This window comes from Fragaria vesca, linkage group LG1, assembly GCF_000184155.1.
Source record: "Fragaria vesca subsp. vesca linkage group LG1, FraVesHawaii_1.0, whole genome shotgun sequence".
Classification (NCBI taxonomy): Eukaryota; Viridiplantae; Streptophyta; class Magnoliopsida; order Rosales; family Rosaceae; genus Fragaria; species Fragaria vesca.
This window is the reverse complement of record NC_020491.1, coordinates 14,366,167-14,388,571: the sequence shown is the minus strand read 5'-3', so window position 1 is coordinate 14,388,571 and position 22,405 is coordinate 14,366,167. Positions and strand designations below refer to the sequence as shown.

Genomic DNA, 22,405 nt, shown 5'->3' with positions numbered 1-22,405 from the left:
TCTGACTTCGACATCAAATTGAGCACATCTTTCAGCCTTTTCATGCCTACATATTTTAGTCGGTAGCCTTTTCATCGATGCCTCAAAAATATTGAAGGCTCGCATCTACCTGTTGCGCACTTTTGCTATTCATCTCTACCTGCTTTGGCTCTGCAATGCAAAAGCAAAACCATGCCAATCATGTTGCGGACTGTTCATTCCCATCACCAAGAATGTCCTTTTCAATTGGCTTGTTGTGGCCTCCTAATCACATCCCGACATGAACGACACGTCGATCGACCATCTTGTATGTCTTGGAGTTGCACGAAATATTTGGGAGCTAGTACTTTACCTAAAGAAAATGGAAGTTGTGGTACTTGCTAATCCACGTTTTGTTGTTTGTGATTAGTGGTAATTGACATTGAGAGCATTATATTGGTGGCTTCCTTTCGCTAATGGACATGTATATGAGTCGTGCTTATCCAAACTTCCAAACTGATGAAGCTAAACTCTTATCCTATTGATGTTTCGTTTTCATGTACAGGTGATTTTAGGAACAAGTTCAACAGTTGCCATCTGCAGGTAGGTTCTTTCAATAGATTTCGTTTTCGTGAGTGCATGCATTGGCTTCGTATCTCTATTATGGAACATAGTGTTTATTGTCATAATGCAATAAGCATTTCAACCGGATATTTTATATGGCGTTACTTCTCCCTCGTATAGACTTCGTAATTTTTTTAGCTATAAAATCAATTCATGCTAGTTACTGTTCAAATAAATCGACGGTTCTGATTGTGATTGTCATTGGATGACTAACAGTATAGTTTTCATTTTTTCTTGTTAGAGATGGATATGAATAGCAATGTAAAATTGGAAAGCCAACTATGTTCTCATTGTAGAAGTTACTGCCCTCAGAGATAGTTTAAGGCAAGGGAGTAAAATTTCTTAAGTGTCATTGTCGAAGGTGATTCCTCACTAGTCATTAACTGATTAATAAAAGGTTCAAATGTCCTTGGAAGCTTCTCAACAGTACGAGAACAATAGCTGCAAGCTTCAGTAAGGCAATCTATCATTTCACTATGTTTTTCGAGAAATAAACTTTGTTGCTAACGTGTTGTTAATTTCGACCTTTTTGAAACTGGGTTATCTAGAGATTCTTTGTAATCTAGTCGTTTAGCATAAAAATAATATATATAATTCGAGCAATTTTGAGTTAAAAAAGCCTAAACTAGGGGATGAGAAGGAAACTCAAATAGGTTGTTGAGAAAGAGGATAAGGCCGAGCATCGTTAGTACAAAGCCCAATAAGAGCTACATGATTAGCTTGACTAAAAAAAATACGAAAAAAAAAAGAGCTACATGATTAGGTTTACTGTAGTTTTTTTTTTTTTTTTTTTTTTTTTTTAGAACGGTTTACAGAGCTTGTTTAGTTCATGCGTGTTTCATAAATACAGAGGCCTGTCATGCACTTTATGCTATTTAGTAAGCTAATCGTCTTGTATAAATCACAATATACAACGTGAGTGGATAAATAATCTTCTACTCTACAATGAACAGCAAAATTCATGAAATCAAAAATTGAACACCTAAAATAATCAATCAAAATCTCTAACACGCAAAGCGGTTTGATCATATATATTATGCATTGCAAAAAATGGATCCGGCTCCTCTAAAGTGAGCAAGTCATAAAGTTCGTGAAGTTCATAAAATCTTAAGCCTCTATATAATCTAAAGGCTCAAAACTATCCAACATCAATAAATAGAATATTTCTAATTTCTTTTCCGCATTGAGGTTAATTATTGACTCTCTTTTTCTTTTTTTCCCTCTTTATTTATTCAACCTTCATCGATCCTTGTTCTTGCTTCTATGAAACATATATGTGCTTCCATAATTTCTCAGAAAATCTTCTGAAGATTCATGTGACATGAGTGCTAGCTCTCAGTCCTTCATACTCCACATATATAATATTATTGCAGTTCTTGAACAATTGGGATTACTCCAACATATTTATAAACCAAAATCTAGGAAAAATTTCGGGAACCGATCGATGCATCTATGATAATCAATAGAGGATGAATTACAAAGCCTATAAATTAATGGAAGAGGGACTTGATCCTAGTTAGTCTGCAATGATTTAATTGGGGGTTGCTGCAGGACTTTGGAGTTAAGGCAACTTCTAGCCTAGGGTTTATGCAGCAATTGTAGATCAGATTTTTACCTTTTTGTTTCCGCTTTATTCGTCATGGCACTCGATCATCTCAATTTCTTATCAAACCTGTTTTCTTATTTCCTACCTGCTAGGTTTCATGAAGACGGGCAACAATTTTATTTTCTTTCATTTTGTTGATAGGGAAAAGAATAAAAATCATATATAAATTCATAAATAATCTAAACACTACATATTTTTAACTTAGATATTTTGAGCCTTTGGATTATATAGAGGCTTGAGATTTTATGAACTTCACGAACTTTATAACTTGCTCACTTTAGAGGAGCTGGATCCGCAAAAAATTACAGTAGAAACAATCCTAAAATGTTCCTATTATTCGATCACAATGATATCCTTGTTGTTGCCACCATCGCCATAGCTGACGATCTTCTTCTCCGACACATCCTTTGAACCCGAAACCCGAAATGCTTTCTTCAGTCCACCAATCAGCCTCTGACTAATGCTCTTCGTCACCCCCGGAGTCCCAGTACATGACGACCAATTATTCCCCTCCGTTTTCTCTTTGCCTCTAAAATTAATGAGCCGGAAACTAGAAGAAGAAGCAGACTTATTCGTTATCAGCTTACTGAGGTTATTCTCATCACTACTCCCATAATGAAAACTCGCAGACTTACGTTCACCACCGGCCTCCGCCATTATGCTCCGCTCATTATGACACTCTTCCAGCAACTTCTTCATCCCACTCAGCTCCTCTTCTAGGGTTCTGATCCGTGAGCTCGTCGCAGCCATGGTGGCCTTCAGCTGCGCCGATTGGCGTAGCACAGTGTCACGTTGGAGGAGGGAACCTAGTGTAGCCACTGGGGCAGGATCGGATTTGGTGTCATCATAATGATGCTGGAGGAGTGGAAGTTGAGTGTAGTGATCATCAGTAGCCGCAGTAGCTGCGGTGAGAATGGTGCGGCGAGTGTTGAGCTGCTCGATCAGCATGGCTTGGACCACGAAACGTAGAGGCATTACTGGGTTTTGGACGGCTTCTAGAAGGATATGTGGAGAGAGCTTGCTGCAATCTATGGAACTACATATCTGTGCTTTCTGCTCCTCTGTGATTTTGCCCTCGTATCTCTGCAGGAGTAAAAACCAACACTTTATCATACTCAATAGCATGTCAAAATATTTTTGCTATGAAGGTACATTTTTTTGCAGCGCTAGCTAGCTATGTACTAATGCTTCTACTATACGTTTACAACATACATTTTTTTGCAGCGCTAGCTAGCTATGTACTAACGCTTCTACTATACGTTTACGACATACACGCATGATCTAACGGTGTGATGAGAGTCACTATAATAAACTTGATAAATATAATACTATTTATGACTTAGACACCGTTACATTATGCGTGTGTGACATATGTATAATAGAAGTTCCTGCTAGAGTTACGTACCATAATATAAAGATCAACGAGCTTGTAAACGACGTCATGGCTTCCAAACCGACGCTGAATGACCTCGACAACTATCTGAAAGTCCTCGGGACACACCGTTATAACCTCATGTAGCCAATCCACACGACTGTCGCCGTCGCCCGACATAGCCAACGCCTCAATGCACCTGCTCACAAGAAACGCCACCGTTTCGGCCTCAGGAAGTAACGGCATGCAAGACCTAAACACTACGGACGCGTAGTCTCTGTTGACGGCGACGACTTGGCTGAAGTAGGTATCTGTTAAGTGGAGTAAGTTGTTATCGTCGTCGTCGATAGTCTCGGTCATTTCAAGTAGCTCAGCGGCGGTTCTTAGAGCGGCGACATTGAACAGCGTTATGACGAGGCGGGCACCGTAGCAGAAATCGGCAACGAGAGTGAACGTTTCGGCGGAGATGTTTAATGGCAACGTGAAGTCCGACACGAAGGCGGTTAGTTGGCGCTTTAAATATGTGCTTCTTGATGTCAGTGGATCCTATGAACAAAAATAAATAAACGGAAAATGAGAAATATTACAATGGCTCCTAGCTTAAAATATTTGCAATTAATTTTATCGAAATTAGATCATTCCAAATGCAACGTTTTGTTTTCTGTTAACAGAAAGAAAGTTAATGCTAAACGAAAACTCTATTTACAGCCTTAATTCCTTATTAAACCTTACTAACCATTTGACTAATCATCTTCCATATGAAGGTTTTAGCCATTTTACAACAACCAGAAGATTTCGTGAACAATGTGCTAAAACAAAAAGGAAACTAGAAACCCAGAAGGCCAGAATGTTGGGATTCTACTGCTTCTCCATTCTCTAATTAGACCACCACTACTTAGTCTTCACTATTCACTAATCAACAAGATTAACAATAAGATGATTCATTTTTCTACAAAGAAAATTGTCAAATGATTGAGATTTGATTACAAACAACCCCGGAATGCTTAAGAGGACCAGAAACTTGTGTGAATGAAAATAAAAAATAAAAAATAAAAAAACCGAAAATCTCCGGTAAGATCCATGACTCCCAGCTAAAATCTATCCATCTTTATCGACAGAATATATACAAACCTAATGGCCCTCAACTGAGAAACGAAAGAAGATCAAGAACAGAAGGACTTAACAATAGAGGGAATCGACAAACCTTGTGTAGTTGGAAACATTTTCCCTGAACTCGAATCAGAACTTCTGTAGTGTGCCCAGTTGCCCGAGACCTATAACAAATATTTTAAACCCATCAAAATTATTTGTGAAATAAATATCTAATTAAAATAATAGAAAACAACTCTGACCATGATTCAACTCTGGAATGGAGAGGTGTAGAAGGAGAAGAGATGGCTGAGGAGAGAGAAGGAGAGGCAGAGGAGAATTCACAGTCATCTTCTTCTTCATAGATGGTCTCAACAAACCCTAGATTTTTCCAATTCCTCATTTCCCTCCAGCTACCAGCACCCCTGACTATTTAGCTACTCTTCTTTGTTCTTCTTCTTCTTCTTCTCCTTCTTCCTTGAGAACACACACTGTTTTTGGGGAAGAGTATTTTTTTTTTATATATTAGTGATATGATTTACCTGCTGCTTTTATTGCCATTAGGGTTTTTGTTCTGAATCTGGTGAGTCATTCCCCTGGTGGTTTCAATTTTTTGGGTACATTCAAATTCAATTGATTGGGTGCATGTGATCACTCATAAATGCATTCTTCTCAGCATTTACTCTCTTTGCTTTGGATGCAGTTTTGGTTTCTTAATAATGGTTTTCTGACAAAAATTCTCTTTTTTGGTCAATATTATTATTTGATTGATTTTGAAGTTTTGAATTTTGATCCTCTACTGATTTTGGAGGTGTTGAATGGGATTAGATCTAAAAGGATGGTAGAGATCTACGTCATCAGCTTTGGATCCTCAGCTAGACCTGTAAATTGATCGGATCTGGAGCAGATCGACTTAGATCCGGATCCGACCCGTTACCCGTTGGATTATTGATAGCTCGATCCAAATCCAGATCCGGCGGGTTAATGGATATCCGACCCGTTAATCCGATCCGTTTATAATAATAAATATTTTCAAATTTTAAATAATAATTTCTTAATTTTATTATAAATTTTCATAAAACACTAACAAAATATTATAATAAAATAAAAGTTTACATCAAAAGTTGAATTACATGGCCAAAATACGATCCTTCACAATAAACTAATATAATCAAAATACTAAATTAACCTCCAATGTTTTTAGTAAAGAGCATAAAAAAATATAGGTATCAGTAACTTTCAATTTCATCAAATCATACTTTAGATGCAATTTAGAAGTTTAGATTATCCAAATAATTATTATATCATTTAATATTTATCAGTAGTATTATATTTATAAAAATATTATTTAATTATTTTAAAACGGATCCGGGTCCTTAACGGCCTCGATCCGTATCCGATCCGTTTAATAAACAGGTTAACGGATCCGTGGGTCAAATTTTCGATCCAAACCCGTTTAAAAACCATGGATCCGGAGTGGGTCCGGATCATAATCCGGTCCATTTACAGGTCTATCCTCAACTTGTATCTGATGGTGCATATATGTCAACTATATATGTGGTGGAGTCAGAAAAGGAAAAAAATTCAAACTATATTGTAAATCGAATTCTGTTTATATATATTTTATTTGGTCGAAAGATCGGTTCATTGGATATGATATTCATCTCCAAAGAACTTGAATAGAAATCAGATAATAAGAGTATCTTTAGCAATGTTAGCCATTTTAAGTTAAATTTTAGTCAATTAGCTAAAATGTCATTTTGGTTAGCCACTTTAGAAATACGGTTGTATCAATGTTTTCTATTTTAGCTATCATTACATCAACATTATTCTTCAAATAAAGATTAAACAGTTTAAATATATTTATAGAATGTATTAAATTATAGCTAGCACTACCAGAATAAAGGTTTTAGCCGACGAAAATAAAAAACCAGGCCAACGAATAATTTTTTCGTCGGCTAATTTATATTTTCGTCGGCTATGGTCAACTTTAGCTGACGAAATTAAAATTTCGTCGGCGAAAGAATTTATTTCGTTGGCTAAAGTTCATAGACTATAGCCGACGACTTTAAACATTCTTTAGCCGACGAAATTTTAGTGCTTTATATTTGCACATCTGGACAGCAGCTCATCTGAGAAAAAAAAACGGGAGAAAAAGTTTGGATGTTGTCGAAATCTGTCCATAATTAGTTTGTGGAGCTATATATAGGTATGTACATGTGTATATATGTTGATTTTGAGTTTTATTTGAGTTGATCGATTTTGAGTGTGATTGAATTGATAGATTTTGAGTACGTTGGATGTATATATATATATATATATATATATGTGTGTGTTGTATCGTATTTGGTTGTATAATTTGATAATATATATGAAGTTGTTGTTAATAAGTAGTAGATATATATATATATATATGTTAATTAATTTATAATATTGTGTTGATGGTATGAAGTTGTTGATGATGATTTTGTGATGATGTTGATATATAATATTGTTATGAGTTGATCGATTTTGAGTACGTTGGATGTATATATATATATATATATGTTGATCTATTTGGTTGATGATTTGATAATATATATGAAATTGTTCATAAGTAGTAGATATATATCTATAGGGTCCGGTTCCTAGGACATTAGATTTGACACTAATTTTGACACCATTTATTGACCATTAGATTTTAAAAAATTTAATGGTCTAGATCAATTTAAATATAATGTCTGCTAATTATAAAAACTGACATGACAAAATGATGTGGCATTTTCTAATTTTATAACAAAACAAACTAAAAGAAAAGAAAAGAAATTCAGAAGCTAAAATCTTAAACACAATATCGATGTGTGCGATAAAAAAAAGAAGAAAAAAAATAAGAACGCAAGACGCAGAAACAGAAGAATACAAACCCAGAAAAAGAATAAAAGAAAGAACACAGAGGAGCAAACGAACCATGAGAGGCCAGTTCTCTAGTGTAAATGTCCCTTTATAAAAGTAATGCTTCAATTGTCATAGATTATTAAATGGTAATTAAGTGATCCCATGAGAGGCCATGTTTGCAACATTGACATGATTCATGAACACCATACTACTCAAACATGAGAAGCTAGCAGACAAACCATGTCAACCATGGCTTAGATTAATATGTTTATGGTATGTTATTTTACAAATTGGTTCGTTTGCTCGTGTGTGTTCTTTTTTTTTTCTGGGTTTGTGTTCTTCTGTTTTGCGTCTCGTCTTTTGGCATTCATTTTTTTTTTATCGCACACATCAATATTGTGTTTAATTAGTATTTCAAACTAGCTGGAAATCATCCATTTGTTATTCATGTTGTTCTTCACTTCTTCGTCTTCTCAAACTAATATCAATCTTTATCAGTCTGGAATAAAAAAGCTCACTGCTGTTCTATACCCAAAATTGAACGCCAAGATGATATTGCTTCTCTTATAACTTGGCTTCCAGCAGATAACCTTTTTCATTGTTAATTTGTTCAGGTATATATGTTAGATTGAGAGGAGATCGGATATGTTGGATTGACCAAAACTCAAAAGGGATTTGACAATTGGGAGACGGGAAAAATGGGTAGAAGAAAGGGTTATGAGTTCTTCGAGATTGAGAATTTCGGGCAAATTAGAAAGGGTTTAAGATTTTAACCTCTGATTTTTTTTTTTTTCTTTTAGTTTGATTTGTTATGAAATTAGAAAATGCCACATCACTTTGCCATGTCAGTTTTTATAAGCTAACATTATATTTAAATTGGTCTAGACCATTGAATTTTTTAAAATCTAATGGCTAATAAATAATGTTAAAATTAGTGTCAAATTTAATGTTACAGGAACTAGACCCATATCTATATGTTAATTAATTTATAATATTGTGTTGATGGTATGAAGTTGTTGATGATGTTGATATCTATAATATTGTTATGTAATTATTAAGTATATATATATATATGTGTGTTAATTAATTTGTTATCAATTAGTTGTAGTACGTAGAATATATACTAAATGAATTGAAATTTTATATATGGCATAGAATTTAATTAATAATTAACTAGCGTTATACATATATATTTTGTTATATTTTCAGGATATGGATAAGAGTTGGATTTCGCTTCCAAAATGAGACAAAAGATATGGTAAATGAGTTATGAGTTTTCTCGAATATGCGCTGGCTAATGCTAATGGGAATACAATTTTCTATTGCCCGTGCACGAAATGTCAGTGTCGCAGCGATATGCATCGATTTGCGATTGACAAAGTATGGTAGCACCTGAAGAGTAAAGGGTTTTGGGAGAAGTACACATGTTGGTTATATCACGATGAAACATCATCAGGAGGTCCATATGATCATGGGCAATTTTCTGAGACGGGCAGTACATCCAACGATCCAACAACAGCCTTCATCAACGACATGTTTCCTTATGAGAGCGATGTATGCGCTCAAGGACAGTATATGCCTGACCCGGTGCAGCCCTTCCCTAGAGCTGTCAACACTGCTGGTATTGACAAGTACAACAAACTGCTTCCTTTCCAGCAGACCCCTGTGTACCCCGGTTGTCAGAATACCGTTCTTGAAAGTGTGATGAACGTAATGAAGATTAAAGTTGAGACAAAATCGACCGTACGTGAAGACTGTTGATGATTATCTACAGTACACTGGTTCGATGCTGCCCCACGGTCATCGTCTTCCTACCACTCATCATAAGGTCCGATGTATCCTGAAAGATCTTGGGCTTTCCTACATCAAGATCCATGCATGCAGATATGACTGCGTTCTCTTCTAGGGTAAAGATCCAGAAGGGAATGACCTTGGTGGCCTTGATGCATGTCCGGTATGTCACACTGACATGTATAAGCTGACTCCTGCAGGCAATAGGAAACCTGTGAAGGTACTTCGGTATTTCCCGTTGAGGGATTGGATGGAGCTGTTGTATATGTCTTCACACACGGCCGAAGCTATGAGATGGCACGCTGATAGGGAATTGCATGACGAATATACCTTTATACACCCTATTGACGAAAACCCTAGCCTCCTCTTCCGCCTCCTCCGCCTCCTCTCCCTCTCCTGGTCTCCCGGTCGCCCTCTCCCTCTCCCGATCTGTCTCCTCCGCCTCCTCTCCCTCTCACGGTCTCCGCCTCCTCTCTCTCCCTCTTCCGGTCTCCGCCTCCTCTCCGATCCCTCTCTGGGTCTCCGCCTCCTCCCTCTCCCTCTCCCAGTCTCCGCCTCCTCTCCCTCTCCCGTTCTCCAAGGTTAGCGTTTTTCTTCTTTTTTACTTTTGATTTCGAATTGATTTTTAAGCTATGCTTTATGCTTTATGCTTTATGCTTTATGCTTTATGTTACTGTCCAATTTCCCTAATTTATGTTTAGGAGATTAATTATCCTCATTTTTTAAACATGTGTTTTGTTGATAATGAACTTAAAGCTTGCACTGTGCACTTGTTATGTTCTATGACTAGGTACTGCATTCATTGTGGGTTGGGTAGAAATTTTTAAACATAAGATACAAAATACAAAATAGAAAAACCTATATTAAATCCGGATGAATATATATATATATATATTTAATTGAATTCTTATTTTTGAACAAGTATAATTTCAAAAATATATATATTTCACATTATATTAAGTGTTTAAATTTAAGCATGAACATAATGAAAAAAAATGGTTTCAAAAATATTTTTTATAGAATAAAGACAATAATCTAGAGCCTTAGATTTGAGAAGGATAAGATTGAATTTTTACTTTTTTAATGTTGCCTCAGCCTTGAATTAACGAGCAACATTGAATGAGTGAATCCGCCCATGCCTCAGCCTTGATTCAAATTAATATTTTAAACAGAATAAGCAGTTATTTTAGATCGATGAAGAGTTCGAAGGGCCAAAGGTCCGAATCGTCTGAGGGAACCTCTAGCAACCCTCAAACGTCTTTTCAGGGCCCCATGACAGCTAGACGTGCGACCCTTCTGGAGACGGCGCAGAGGCAGCCGGAGGTGCCCCTTTCATCGAGGCAGGCGGGCGTCCTTCCTTCCTCGAGGTAGCTGTGGCCTCAGACCCAAACGGAGGTGTTTGCACCCTGTATGCCTGAGATACACCGGGCGCCCACTCCGGGTCCTACTTCTTCGGATAGTGGGTCATCTGGGGTACAGATGCCGCCGCCTCTGTTCCTTCCGCGGATGATACCGGCCTTACCTGCAGTCGATGGCTCAGGGACGCCGATTTATCCACTGCCCCCGCCAGTGGCTCCATCAGCGGCGTACCGGTTCGTGCCTTTTGATACGCTCTTATTTCTGCGAGGGTATCATCATCGGCGACAGAGACGGAATCCGTCGCGTCCGCTGCATCGCCATCAAGTAATGAAAGATGAATGATTAATTTGTTTTCTTATAATTCTCCGATTTTAATAATCAATTTGGTTTATCATGTGATAGGCATCGTCGGAGCGAAGCCGACAAAGAAGAAGAGAGGCCCCTTCATAGGGAAGGCTCTCGAGAAGATCGTCAGTATCTCAGGGAGGATCGTCATTCGTACTGACGGGGATGGCGACATAATATCGGGCGGGAAGTCGAGGACGTACTCCGGCCGCGTGGGAGCGCTCATTAGGGATAGAGTCCCTATGTTGTGGTCAGACTGGGGCGAGGTCCCGCAGGAGGTTAAGGACATGGTCCACAACGCGATGTCGGTGAGTTTACAAAATGCCTTAATAATATTATGTATTACATTGTTGATTTCTCGAAAAACTAAACTAATAAACGGTTAAATGCAAGTGTGGTTTGAGGTTCCCGAGCACCTAAAGAGCAGCTGGGTGGACGTTGTGCATGAGGGAATGTACGTTGGGAAGTTAATGAAAAAACAAAATTGTATGTGATATTAATAATATTTCTAATATTTTTGTTGTATCTGTAGGAACAAGGAGTGGAAGAACGAGTTGCGGACCCACTGGACTACGCACGTTCTGGTACCCCTGTTGAGTTCCAGTACAGGGAGTACGAGTGGCGTTGGTTTCTGACATCAGAATTCAACAACCCTCGTAAACAGGTATTTAAAAAATTAATTAGTTAATTTGTCATTAAGTACGTGCGTTTTTAAATATTTTACTAATAGTTTATTTTTTTCTTTGAAGGCTGTTTCCCGGGCGAACGCTCAGAACCGGCAACGCAACACAAGGAACCATCATGCCGGTTCTAGACCATTCGCTGTCTTCATGGACGAGGCGGCCAAGGAACATCCAGAAGTCAACCAGTACGTCTGTACGTACGAGAAGGCATATCCTGACGCCCAGGAGGATATTGTAAGTCATCTTATGTTTTTAAATTTTTAATTTTATTTATATATATGTCAAAATGTTAAGTAATAATTTTTTTCCTATTCAATTAGGCGAAGGTGAGGGAGGCTAGTGACGAGGTGATGAGTGCTATAGTGAGGGAGACATGGCCGGAGACGTAGGAGGAAGAGATGTCCGAAGCCATGTCTCAGATTGACACTTCATATCTGACGGTTGGGGCGAGGATCATGAGCACAGCTTTCCCACCGCGAGCAAACAACTTCTACTGCCGGGGTCTAGGAAAGAAGGGCGAGGGGGTCTTGAAGACCACTCCAGAATTTCAACGAAATGCAGCCTCGACCAGCAGCAGGACCACGACCACGACCACGACCACCAGGACGACTCAGCTAGAGTCGGAAGTTTAGAGACTACGGGAACAGCAAGCTGCTCAAACTGCCTATAATGCCTCGCAGGCAGCCTTATAGTGCCGCGCAGGCAGCCTATGCTGCCGAGATACATGCCATCCAACAGGCCCAGCAGCAGCAGATGTTCCAGTACATGCAGGTCTTTACAGCTGCCCAGCTTCAGGGACTTCCGGCTCCACCCATGCCTACGGCTATACCGCTACCCCAGCCACCGCAACCTCCGCAGCATCCCCCAGAAGCGGATATTAATTTAGACTATCTAGATTTTGTGTAGTTGATGAATTATATAGTTTTATGTGCTTGTTGTTGGTTATATTGAATTGTTTTGGTGTATTTTGCAGCTTGCATGGAATGGTAATTTAGAAATTTCGGGGTTTTTTTTTTACTGGAATGGACTTATAGCCGACGAAATACGCCATAATTCGTCGGCTATAGTATTTTAAATTTTTTTTAAAATAAGGTTTAACCGACGAAACAGACTATATTTCGTCGGCTTTAGTTATTTTTTAATTTTTAATTACACACTTTAGCGACGAATATCTTAAATGTTTTGTCGGCTAAAGTCTGGGAAAAAAACCGAAGACATGTTTTTCGTCGGCTAAACTCTGGGACTATAGCCGACGACGTCTTCTAGTTTCGTCGGCTAAAGTCATCGCCGACGACCTTTTCCCGACGAAATCTTAGCCGACGAATTAAGCTAACAGGCCGACGAAACTTTTTAGTCGGCTAAAGTGCTTGTCCTGGTAGTGTAGCCTCATCTGAGTCATCTCGCTATCTATATTTAGCTAGCGAGATGGCTAAAAGTCATAATAGTTAAACTTTGGTTAGTCTGCTTGAGCTCCAGAAATAAATAAATAAATAAATACGTTTTCTAAAATAGTTAAAAGCTAAAATATACAGTCTACTAAAGTTGCTCTAAATAACTGACGATGCCTGATTCAATTTTGCGTCCGAGTTATGCAATCGAATTGATCGTGTTAGATCGCGAAAATGATATGAGATGTATTAACTTAGACAAGACCCTAAACCCTAAATTTTTAGATGAAATGAAGCTAGAAACTTCATTGATAATTAAAAACCTTAAAATGGAAAAAGAATAGTAACTGGTGGCCACGCAAACCTACCCCTACCATCCCCAGTACCTGTGTCAACGTGAAGATATTATCCCTGTTGCATTGGAGAAATGATGAACATTCCAACACTATGCAAGTGATGTTAAGATTTCATAAACAAACGAACAATAAAATATTGAATCACATACCAACCAAACCAACAACACGTACGTTATGATATATCAACAATTAAAGATTATGTGTAATATAATAATATGGTGATACTGAATTATATCTACTATATTCCTGCAAATAAATAAATAAGGTAGAAGATTGTTGGGTTACTCCGTTTATTTTGTTAACTATATACTTCTGATATCAATATATATACCTCTATATATGACTATGACGCTTCATATTGTATGTCACAAGGGCATAGCAACGTATGACATAATAAGTTTGCACAGTGTCTTGTCTGTGACCATTTGAGTAATTTTCTCATTCCCTGGAAATAGCAAATGAGGAAGAACAATAATATCTGCGAGGACCAGTTCATGTGAATCAATTCAAAGAAAGGAAAATTGACATATAATCTCCATGTACTAGATGCATTTGCAAAACATAACAACTCATTTCATACAACATAATTGACCGTTTCGAGTTTAAAAATATTGTCTAAAATGAAAAAGATAATAATTTAAATGCGGGAGCGGATTCTACGCATCAAGGTACACTAGCACCATTAATATATAAGTGCTCAAATCGCCGTATGGGAAGATCGAATGAAGATTAGAGACCCTAAATTTATTCTTTTCAATTTCATTTTTGTTCCGATCAAATTAAACGGCCATAATAAGAGTACATCTTCTTTGACTTAGTGTTTTCACCTCCTTAGTTGGAAACACTTGAGACTATTTTTTTAGGTTTTAATTTTGGTAAAGTACGACGTAGATGACTAGATCAAAATACTGCATACTAGTTGCTCGGTTTACTTGCATCTTGGTGCATAGAAAAATTTTCGCACCCAACAAGCTATTTCGATACAGAGAGAGTTTGAGCTCTAACCGGACCAAGACAAATCCATTTACAACCCTATTTTTTTTTTTTTCTTAGGATATATAGTTTTGAAAAAATGCGGGTTAATTAAGAATAGTATGCCCGGCACGAATCAGCATATGTTTTACGCCCCGTAATTCTTCCTCAGCCAGGCTGGGGCAGAATAACAGAGCAAGTACAAGTATTATATTAGTTATTAAAAAAAGGAGTCCAACCAATTATACAGCAATCCATAAAGCCCAAATACATGGCCCGCCACATAACAACAAGAGGCCCAAATCCGCAGCCTTCGCAAGAGAAAACCCTAATCCCTCTGTACGACGTCGTTTCCTTCTTTAGCTATAGATAGCTTTCATCTCCTTGTTAAACCTCACTCTCATTTGCCGTCACGGAGTGAGAGAGAGAGAGCCAGAGGCAAAGAGAGCAGAGGCCAAACCCTAAGAGAGACAGAGAGAGAGAGAGAAGATGAAGAGGAACCCACGCGTGTCGAGCTCCCGGCGCAAGAGCCGCAAGGCTCACTTCACGGCGCCGTCGAGCGTCCGCCGCGTCCTGATGAGCGCGCCGCTCTCCACCGACCTCCGGTCCAAGTACAACGTCCGGTCCATGCCGGTGCGCAAGGACGACGAGGTCCAGGTGGTGCGTGGGACCTACAAGGGCCGCGAGGGCAAGGTCGTCCAGGTCTACCGCCGCAAGTGGGTCATCCACATCGAGCGCATCACCCGCGAGAAGGTCAACGGCTCCACGGTCAACGTCGGCATCAACCCCTCCAAGGTCCTCATCACCAAGCTCAGGCTCGACAAGGATCGCAAGGCGCTGCTCGACCGCAAGGCCAAGGGAAGAGCCGCCGCCGATAAGGACAAGGGCACCAAGTTCACGGCGGAGGACATTATGCAGAATGTCGATTGAGGTTTGATTTCGGTAGCGGAAATTTTAGTGACCGAGGGTTTCGTGGTTTAAGTTTTTAAGCTAAGAATATGGATGGATTTCGGACCGTGTTTATGTTTTTAATGCTTTATGGAGGTTTATGTATCGGATCTTCGATAGGAGAAGTATGGATTTTGTGATGGTTTTAATGCTATAATGTTTTCTTTGATATTCCTGTCAATAATCTTTTGATTTGGTTCCTGAGTGTGTTGTTGGTATGTGATTTGTGTTTCGATGATAGATATTTTAGCATGAGATATCAGTTATGCCAAATGAATGGGGTGATTGCTTTCGGGTCAATATTGTGTGTAGTATCTAGTAGGATTATGAAAGTGTTGAGTATTGGTAGTGGGTGTTCAATGTGTGGTGTTAAGTTTTGTTCTAGTGTGAGGTTGAGCTTTCCGGTCTTACTCCTAGGCTGCTGGCTTTAAGTGTGATGCTGATTCGATGCAATATATAGGTTTGAGTTGGCATTGAGATACTGATTACCATTTGTGGAAAGGTTTAAATGTCCTTGAGATACCACTGACAGTGCGTGTAAAGGATCTTGTTTTCTGTTTGTTGTTCAAGTGCCTTGTTTGTGGTGGTATATTTGATTGATAGTTTTGGGATGCATGAAAGTTGGTGCGTCTGATCTTCTGTTATGGCATTTTGGTGAGTTGGGATGCTGCAGGCCTTCGATGAAAGGATTGGTAATCTTTTAGGATTGAAGCTTAACAATCATCTTCATTTATTTTATTTACGAAAGTTGATTTGTTTGATCATAGGCTTGCTTATTTTTCAAATCTCAAGGTCTGTGGCATTAATGTGCTTTTGAAAATATATTTGTGTGGGTGAGGAGTATCTTATCATGAATTGGATTGTGTTTGTTGTAACAACCTCACAATCTTTCTAGCTACTAAGATCCATCTGCCAGCTAGTTTTCCAGTCCATTTGTCACTGCAAGTACAGGATTTAGAAGTTTTCTCTTTTCCTACAGCTAGGTTATTAACTGCTCCTTGTTTTATTCATCTACCATTGAATACTGATTCATTGTTTGATTGGTCTATAATTTTGCTTGGAAGTTGCAATGTCATGGGGTTGTGTCTAGTTGTGGTTTCTCTTCCTCATGAACCCTCAATATCGACTGATGTTAGAGATTGAGTGCTCTTGCTTCGATTCACTGACTAGTGGAGGTTATATACATGGAGACTAAACTAGTCTCTACCAATTCAGTGCCCAGGATATGATAGTCTAGTGTTGAACTTCATTCCACTTATTTGCTGAGCAATGTGCCAACCCCCTAATTGTGTTTTTTCAAGACTTTTGGGTCATGTCTGCTTCAGGCGGACCTTCTGCGTTCTTCAATCCTAATTGTATATGAGCAGATCCTTTTAACTTCATTCCTAATTGTATTTTAGCAGATCTCTATACTGAAAGAAAGCGCGCAACAACCAGAAACCTTTCTGTTTGTCAACAACATTTCTGTTGCCACTTTCAGCCAAATATTGCAGTCATTATATCATGTGTTGCTATATCAACCAGAGATGGAAAAGTAGGTTCAAAATTCAAATCTGAGGACTCAGGGATGGAAAAGGCTAATCGCAGTAATAAGAAACTTTACTCGGTGGGAAGCAATGCATCAATGTTGCATTTATAAACACCATTGCAGTCCCTCATGGAGGGTGCGGTCATTTGAAACAGGCAGTTGCTATCACTTGACACATGCAAACAAGTCCTCTATCAATCGGATTCTAAGGTTTTCTCCATTCAAGGAGACTAGAATGTGAATATCAAATGCCTTAAAAGACCTACAATTGAAAACCAAAAGAATATAGGAAAATGAAACAGTGGTCGAGCCCAAGCATCAAACAATCCATCCACAGTCATAGACAACTAGCAAACATGTATCTCTGTGGAAACTACTTATTAAGTGCTCCTCTCAAGAGCCAGCCAAAAAATTGAACCAGGTACTGGTTTCCAACGAGGAATCATCAAACGGCAAAAACATCAAGGCTTGAGGGCAATGGCCAACCCGAATTTGGGATGTTTGTCCAAGGACTTGGTGTCAATCTCACCAGATACGGTCAGCATAGACTTTGGTATCACTTCATGCTGCAGGAGGGCTCCCAGCTTGCCATGATTGTTGAGCTTCGCTTTCACTACCGTCAAGGGATCAATAGCATATTGGCCTCCCACTGTGAAAGTGTTCTCGTTTGTGGAAAACTTTCTGGTGATTTCCATAACACCAGCACTCCTCTTCAACAGATCCACATAATGGACATAAGATGCTTTTACACTGTCTCCCTTGTCACCCCTGAGATGAGAGAAAGATGAATTGTTTACGAATACAGAATTTGATACTTCAAACAGCAACCAGAGCATACTATTGTCATACATAATGGTTATAGTACAAATGCTTACAGAATTATTGAAGCAACGGAAACCGGTTGTGTCACACTAAATCCAGCAGTGTACTTTGTAAAGTTTCCAGAAGTGGTGTCATAACCAGCTTCTGCACCAAATGCAATGGTTGGGGTACCAATGGTAGCTGAAAAATCAATGGCTGGGCATTGATTCAAAGCAACAGCTGTGGTGAAGGAGGCATGGTCGTGAAAGTACTGAACTTCCAACTACAAAACAAATAGAAAATAACAAAAATAGTTAATCCCACAACTATATCTATAGTATACATGTACATACATACATACATGTATATCTTGTAATGTAAGATTAAAGATTGTATACCTTGCCACCGTTATAGTCTGGCACTTTGAATGAAGCAATAGTCTTTGTGGATGGAATAATATCTGTGATTGTGAAGGTAGTTGAGATCTGCCAAACAAGATAAAAGTCGACATTGTTAATAGAACAATGGAATTGCTTTAGACAATATATTCTAAAAAGGATGCTACCCACATTTGAATCTGTGTCAACTTTGACATCAACCAATGCATTCTTGTATTTGTATTGTGCGCCAATGTCCCCGGCAGAGAGTCCTCCTCTTTTCACTGCTGTTGATGTGAGAGCCTATAGAACAAAAAAGAGGTACTGAAAGTTATTGACATATAAACTAACCGCTCTAATAATAAGAGGTAAATTCACGTGAATAATTTCAGAAGTGGCATACAAAAACCATCAACAGTTCGAGAAATCTAAAGGTACAATCAGATCTTAAAGTAGTTGCAGTTTCTATATTAATCCATTTTTGAAGCTTAACTGAACATTAATGGAAGTATATATTACCGTGCCATCTTTCTCATGTCTCCACATGATCATTTAAACATAAGAGTTTAAAGCATAAGTAACATGAGAGAAAGAAAATAGCTGTATGGTTAAGGACAACAGCCAGACTAACATCTTGAAATTGTGTGATCTACAGTATGGCAACATACACATGCATACACACAGAGCAAGATGTTCCAGCATGAGGTAAGTAACAAATGAAATTACGACAAAATAAAAATTCTAAAACAAAAGCAAAAGAGAACTCATCATTTTCCATCTCAGAGCAAACACAAGTATGACATAACTGTTCAAGCACACATGAACAAATATTACACCATAATTTAGGTCCCGAAAAAAAAAAATTCTCATAAAAATCAAACAGCCTACTTCATTTTATAGGTGAACAACATGCGGTTGCCACCGAGTACAATATCAACTCAAAACTCATCACTGAGCTCCTTAATGACTCAATTATCAAACACTAAGGTCTCCATTTCAAACGTACAATCAGATTAACAAGCCAAACATCACAAAATCATTAACCAAAATAGCAAAAGCTGCAGATTAAGGCAACGAAACTCTGATTTCCGATTCAAAACAACAATCCTCAAAAACCAAGTGAATGCGAAATTGGAGAGCTCACCACACCGGCTTCGCTGTAGGTGGAGACGCTGAATTTCTGATCGGAGTTGTAGTCCTTGGTGAGAAGATCTACAGTCAAAGCCAAAACGCAGCGTTTCAGATGCAAATTTTACACACAATCGAATCAGCTGAAAACAGTAAAGAGATCAGAGAGAAGAGCAGCGATCGGCGAAGCTTTTTACCTTTGGCCTTTTTGCCGATGTCGGCGAAGAGTCCAGGTCCCTTGCTCATATTCGCTCACACAGATAGAGAGAGAATCTGAGATTTTGGGAGAGGTGGAGAGAGAGAGGGAGAGGTGTGTGAGGAAATGAGAATGAAGGTGGGAGGGTTTGTTATTTTCGTGGTGGCTAGTCTGTGCGAGGATCGACGGCTGTAATGTAGTCTGCGGAATAGGCTGTTTGAGGGCCGTTGATTTAAGAGATTTGGGGTGGAAAAATAAAAAATAAAAAATCCATTTTCTTAGCAGCCAGTGTGGAAATATTCGTGTTAATTAGTTAATTACCTATTTAAAATTTAAAATTCTTCATGTATTTAACATGACATAAAAATAAGTAAATACCTTAGCTTGTGTGTTTCATAAATGGAACGTTGTAAATTCGACTTATAAGAATGTGCTTGATTTTTTAGACGAGTGTTCGGAGAGGATCACTTATTTGTATTTATTTATAACTTTTTTTACTGTTACAAAAAGTTTAGATGAGAGTTTGATTAGGCTACACCACCATCGTTAAGGCAAACCTACAACCTTAACTCTAAAAGTGGACACTTATATGTCACACCAGCCTCCAAACAAGAACCAAACGTGGCGTGCTGACAACGGGGATCGAACATTGATGTGGTCTCCACAAGCCCGCCTTACCAACTGAGCCAAACATCATTGACATTTATTCATTACTTTAACAGCTATGTTGTTAGCTGCTCTTATATATATATACTTATATTTTTTTTACTTCTTTTTTTTTTTGTCTACAATGTTATCTCAAAGTGATGAGGTTTTAGTTGCACCTCCAACTTTGCTATGTATACCTTCATTACTTAGTACACTTGCATTTTGCTTTTTACTTAAAAATCTAACTAGACTTCCTCATTATTCTTACCAAAACACCTCTCATAACTTCTACCTTAGAAATTTGGAGGTGCAACTTGAACTTCCTTATCTCAAAAGATATCGCTCGACTATATATAGCAACCCTAGCCCAACTATAGCCTAAACAACATCGAAAAGCCCAGGCTTAACAAGCCTTCTTATGCCGTGACCCAGCAATCCACCACCGTTCCAACCGTTGGAAAGTTGCACCACCGCCTCCATACCCGTAGTCGAGCCACGTTGCCACGATCTCCACCTACACAGATGCCAACCCAGATCCTGTAACCATCGACAAACCACACCGCCACAACCTCCGCTCAATCTAATAGCACCCAATCCTTGATTCTTAAGAATCAATGGCAAAAGACGCCGCTAGATCAATGGTCGATCGATCCCTACAACTTGGCTACTCGGAAATAGCTGCCGTCTACCAAAATCTCAAACAAGAAGTCCACCTGCAAAGACCTTTGTGCTGCCTAGTCTTAGTCGTTGTTCAGTTGTAATTCTCGTCCAACCACAAGGCCAAAAGGTGACATCGTGACCAATTAGCCAGCCTAGGCCATGGCTGCCATCGGACGAGGGTGATCGTGTTTGCTTGACCGCTGCCGCTTGTAGGCTTTCATAGAGAGAGAGACCTAGGGTTTACTTGAGACTTTGTTTTCTTTTTCTTTTTTCCGATGAAAGAAAGAGAATTACAGAACAAAAGCACGCTCACACCCACCCTCATGAAGATCAAATTGGAAGGCGGGGCTGGAAGAAAGGGTTTACTTGAGACTTTGAGAGTGTTCATATTCTTAAACTTTGGTTACACACACCTACAATTCAAATGAAACAAATGGGCCAGGACCTATAGTAAAAATGAAAGGTAAATAATAACTAATAGAAATGAACCGAGTTATTTCACGTAAAGCAAAATGGGGGCCTGATGGTTTTCGGGCTTCACTAAGAACGTAACTGATACAAGCCTTGTGTGTGTATAACCCTAAACCAAAGTCTAAACCCTTAGTGCATGTTTGGAACCCATGACAATTCTGGGTCACTCTATTATTAGTACTTGGCTTACTTTCATTTGAGTAGGCTTACTTAATACTAGTTTGAACCATGTTTGGTGAGACAATACTGTGTAAGGAGGGATTGTGTTGAGAATCACCACACCATCTTGCAAAACTACAGAACCCAGAAAAGAAAAAACCACTTGCTCAAAAAAAAAAAAACCCCACAAAATCTAGAACTACATAACCCAATCAAATTTCCAAATCCAAACCAGGTTAGGGTTTTGAAATTGAAATTGGGGTAAAAACGAAATTGGGTATACGAAGTCGAACTTGGTCTACTCAAATGTTAGATTCAAGAACTCACGAACAATTGCAATTTCTCTTTCCTAGGTGGTGGGTGACTCTTTGTCCCGATCTGGGCAACTAGGGTAGTTGTAGACTTGATTGGTTTAGAGGCTTGAGAGTGAAACAAGGTCGAGTGATTGCTGACTAAATCATCAAGGAGAGTAAAGTGACTGGAAGGCCGACATACCTCTTCGTCCTTTGCTGCTGCCGCGCATTATCATCACCATCATCATCGTCTTCAGCAAATCTGAGTCTCTCAATTCAAATGGTGCTCATGAGTTTCACAAAGTTGGAAAATATTCAATTGTCTGGCAACAATATAATGGATTTGGAGAATACTTGAGAGAGAAAGAGACGAAAGAGAGAATGGATCAATAGATCTGAAGAAAGAGACCAAGAGTGACAGGAGGAGAGACCATGTTAACTTGAGAACCTAAAAATGAGTACTCAGAATAGCACCAACTAAAAGAGGTTGAGAGCAAAAAACAGGTGTTAAGTAATACCATTTATTTTTGTACTCCCTCTCACCAAACACAGGCCAAACAAAGCATCTGTCACATCCCGACCCTTATATTTTTATCTTATTTACTAGCGTGATTATAATAAGAATTTTACCGTCTTGATCATGAGTAAATAGTTTAATTGGTCCCTAGAGGGGTTTCGGGGACGATTATGTGCGGAGGATTATTCGTATGATGAAAATACGACGACGGTAAAAATAGTAAATTTTAGCTAGTAAAAGGTAATTTTTATTCGGGTATTAT

At 38.7% G+C, this 22,405-nt stretch overlaps 3 protein-coding genes across 3 annotated transcripts; 1 reads left to right on the top strand and 2 right to left on the bottom strand.

Annotated features, from left to right (window-relative positions):
- Window positions 1-2,521: 2,521 nt before the first annotated feature.
- Window positions 2,522-5,129, bottom strand: LOC101291871 (BTB/POZ domain-containing protein At3g49900-like). Its single transcript, XM_004289302.1, has 4 exons — window positions 4,913-5,129; window positions 4,765-4,834; window positions 3,594-4,106; window positions 2,522-3,271 (listed from the first exon to the last, which is right to left on the bottom strand). Exons 1-4 carry the CDS (start codon window positions 5,050-5,052, stop codon window positions 2,522-2,524), a joined length of 1,473 nt encoding a protein of 490 aa, XP_004289350.1. The 5' UTR covers window positions 5,053-5,129.
- Window positions 5,130-14,823: 9,694 nt separating this feature from the next.
- LOC101312091 (60S ribosomal protein L26-1-like) lies at window positions 14,824-15,594 on the top strand. The gene has a single exon (XM_004288201.1). It carries the CDS (start codon window positions 14,907-14,909, stop codon window positions 15,345-15,347), a length of 441 nt encoding a protein of 146 aa, XP_004288249.1. The 5' UTR covers window positions 14,824-14,906; the 3' UTR covers window positions 15,348-15,594.
- A 1,379-nt stretch (window positions 15,595-16,973) lies between these two features.
- On the bottom strand, window positions 16,974-19,559 carry LOC101311797 (mitochondrial outer membrane protein porin 2-like). Its single transcript, XM_004288200.1, has 6 exons — window positions 19,397-19,559; window positions 19,216-19,283; window positions 18,264-18,374; window positions 18,093-18,179; window positions 17,769-17,977; window positions 16,974-17,661 (listed from the first exon to the last, which is right to left on the bottom strand). Exons 1-6 carry the CDS (start codon window positions 19,443-19,445, stop codon window positions 17,355-17,357), a joined length of 831 nt encoding a protein of 276 aa, XP_004288248.1. The 5' UTR covers window positions 19,446-19,559; the 3' UTR covers window positions 16,974-17,354.
- Window positions 19,560-22,405: the final 2,846 nt, after the last annotated feature.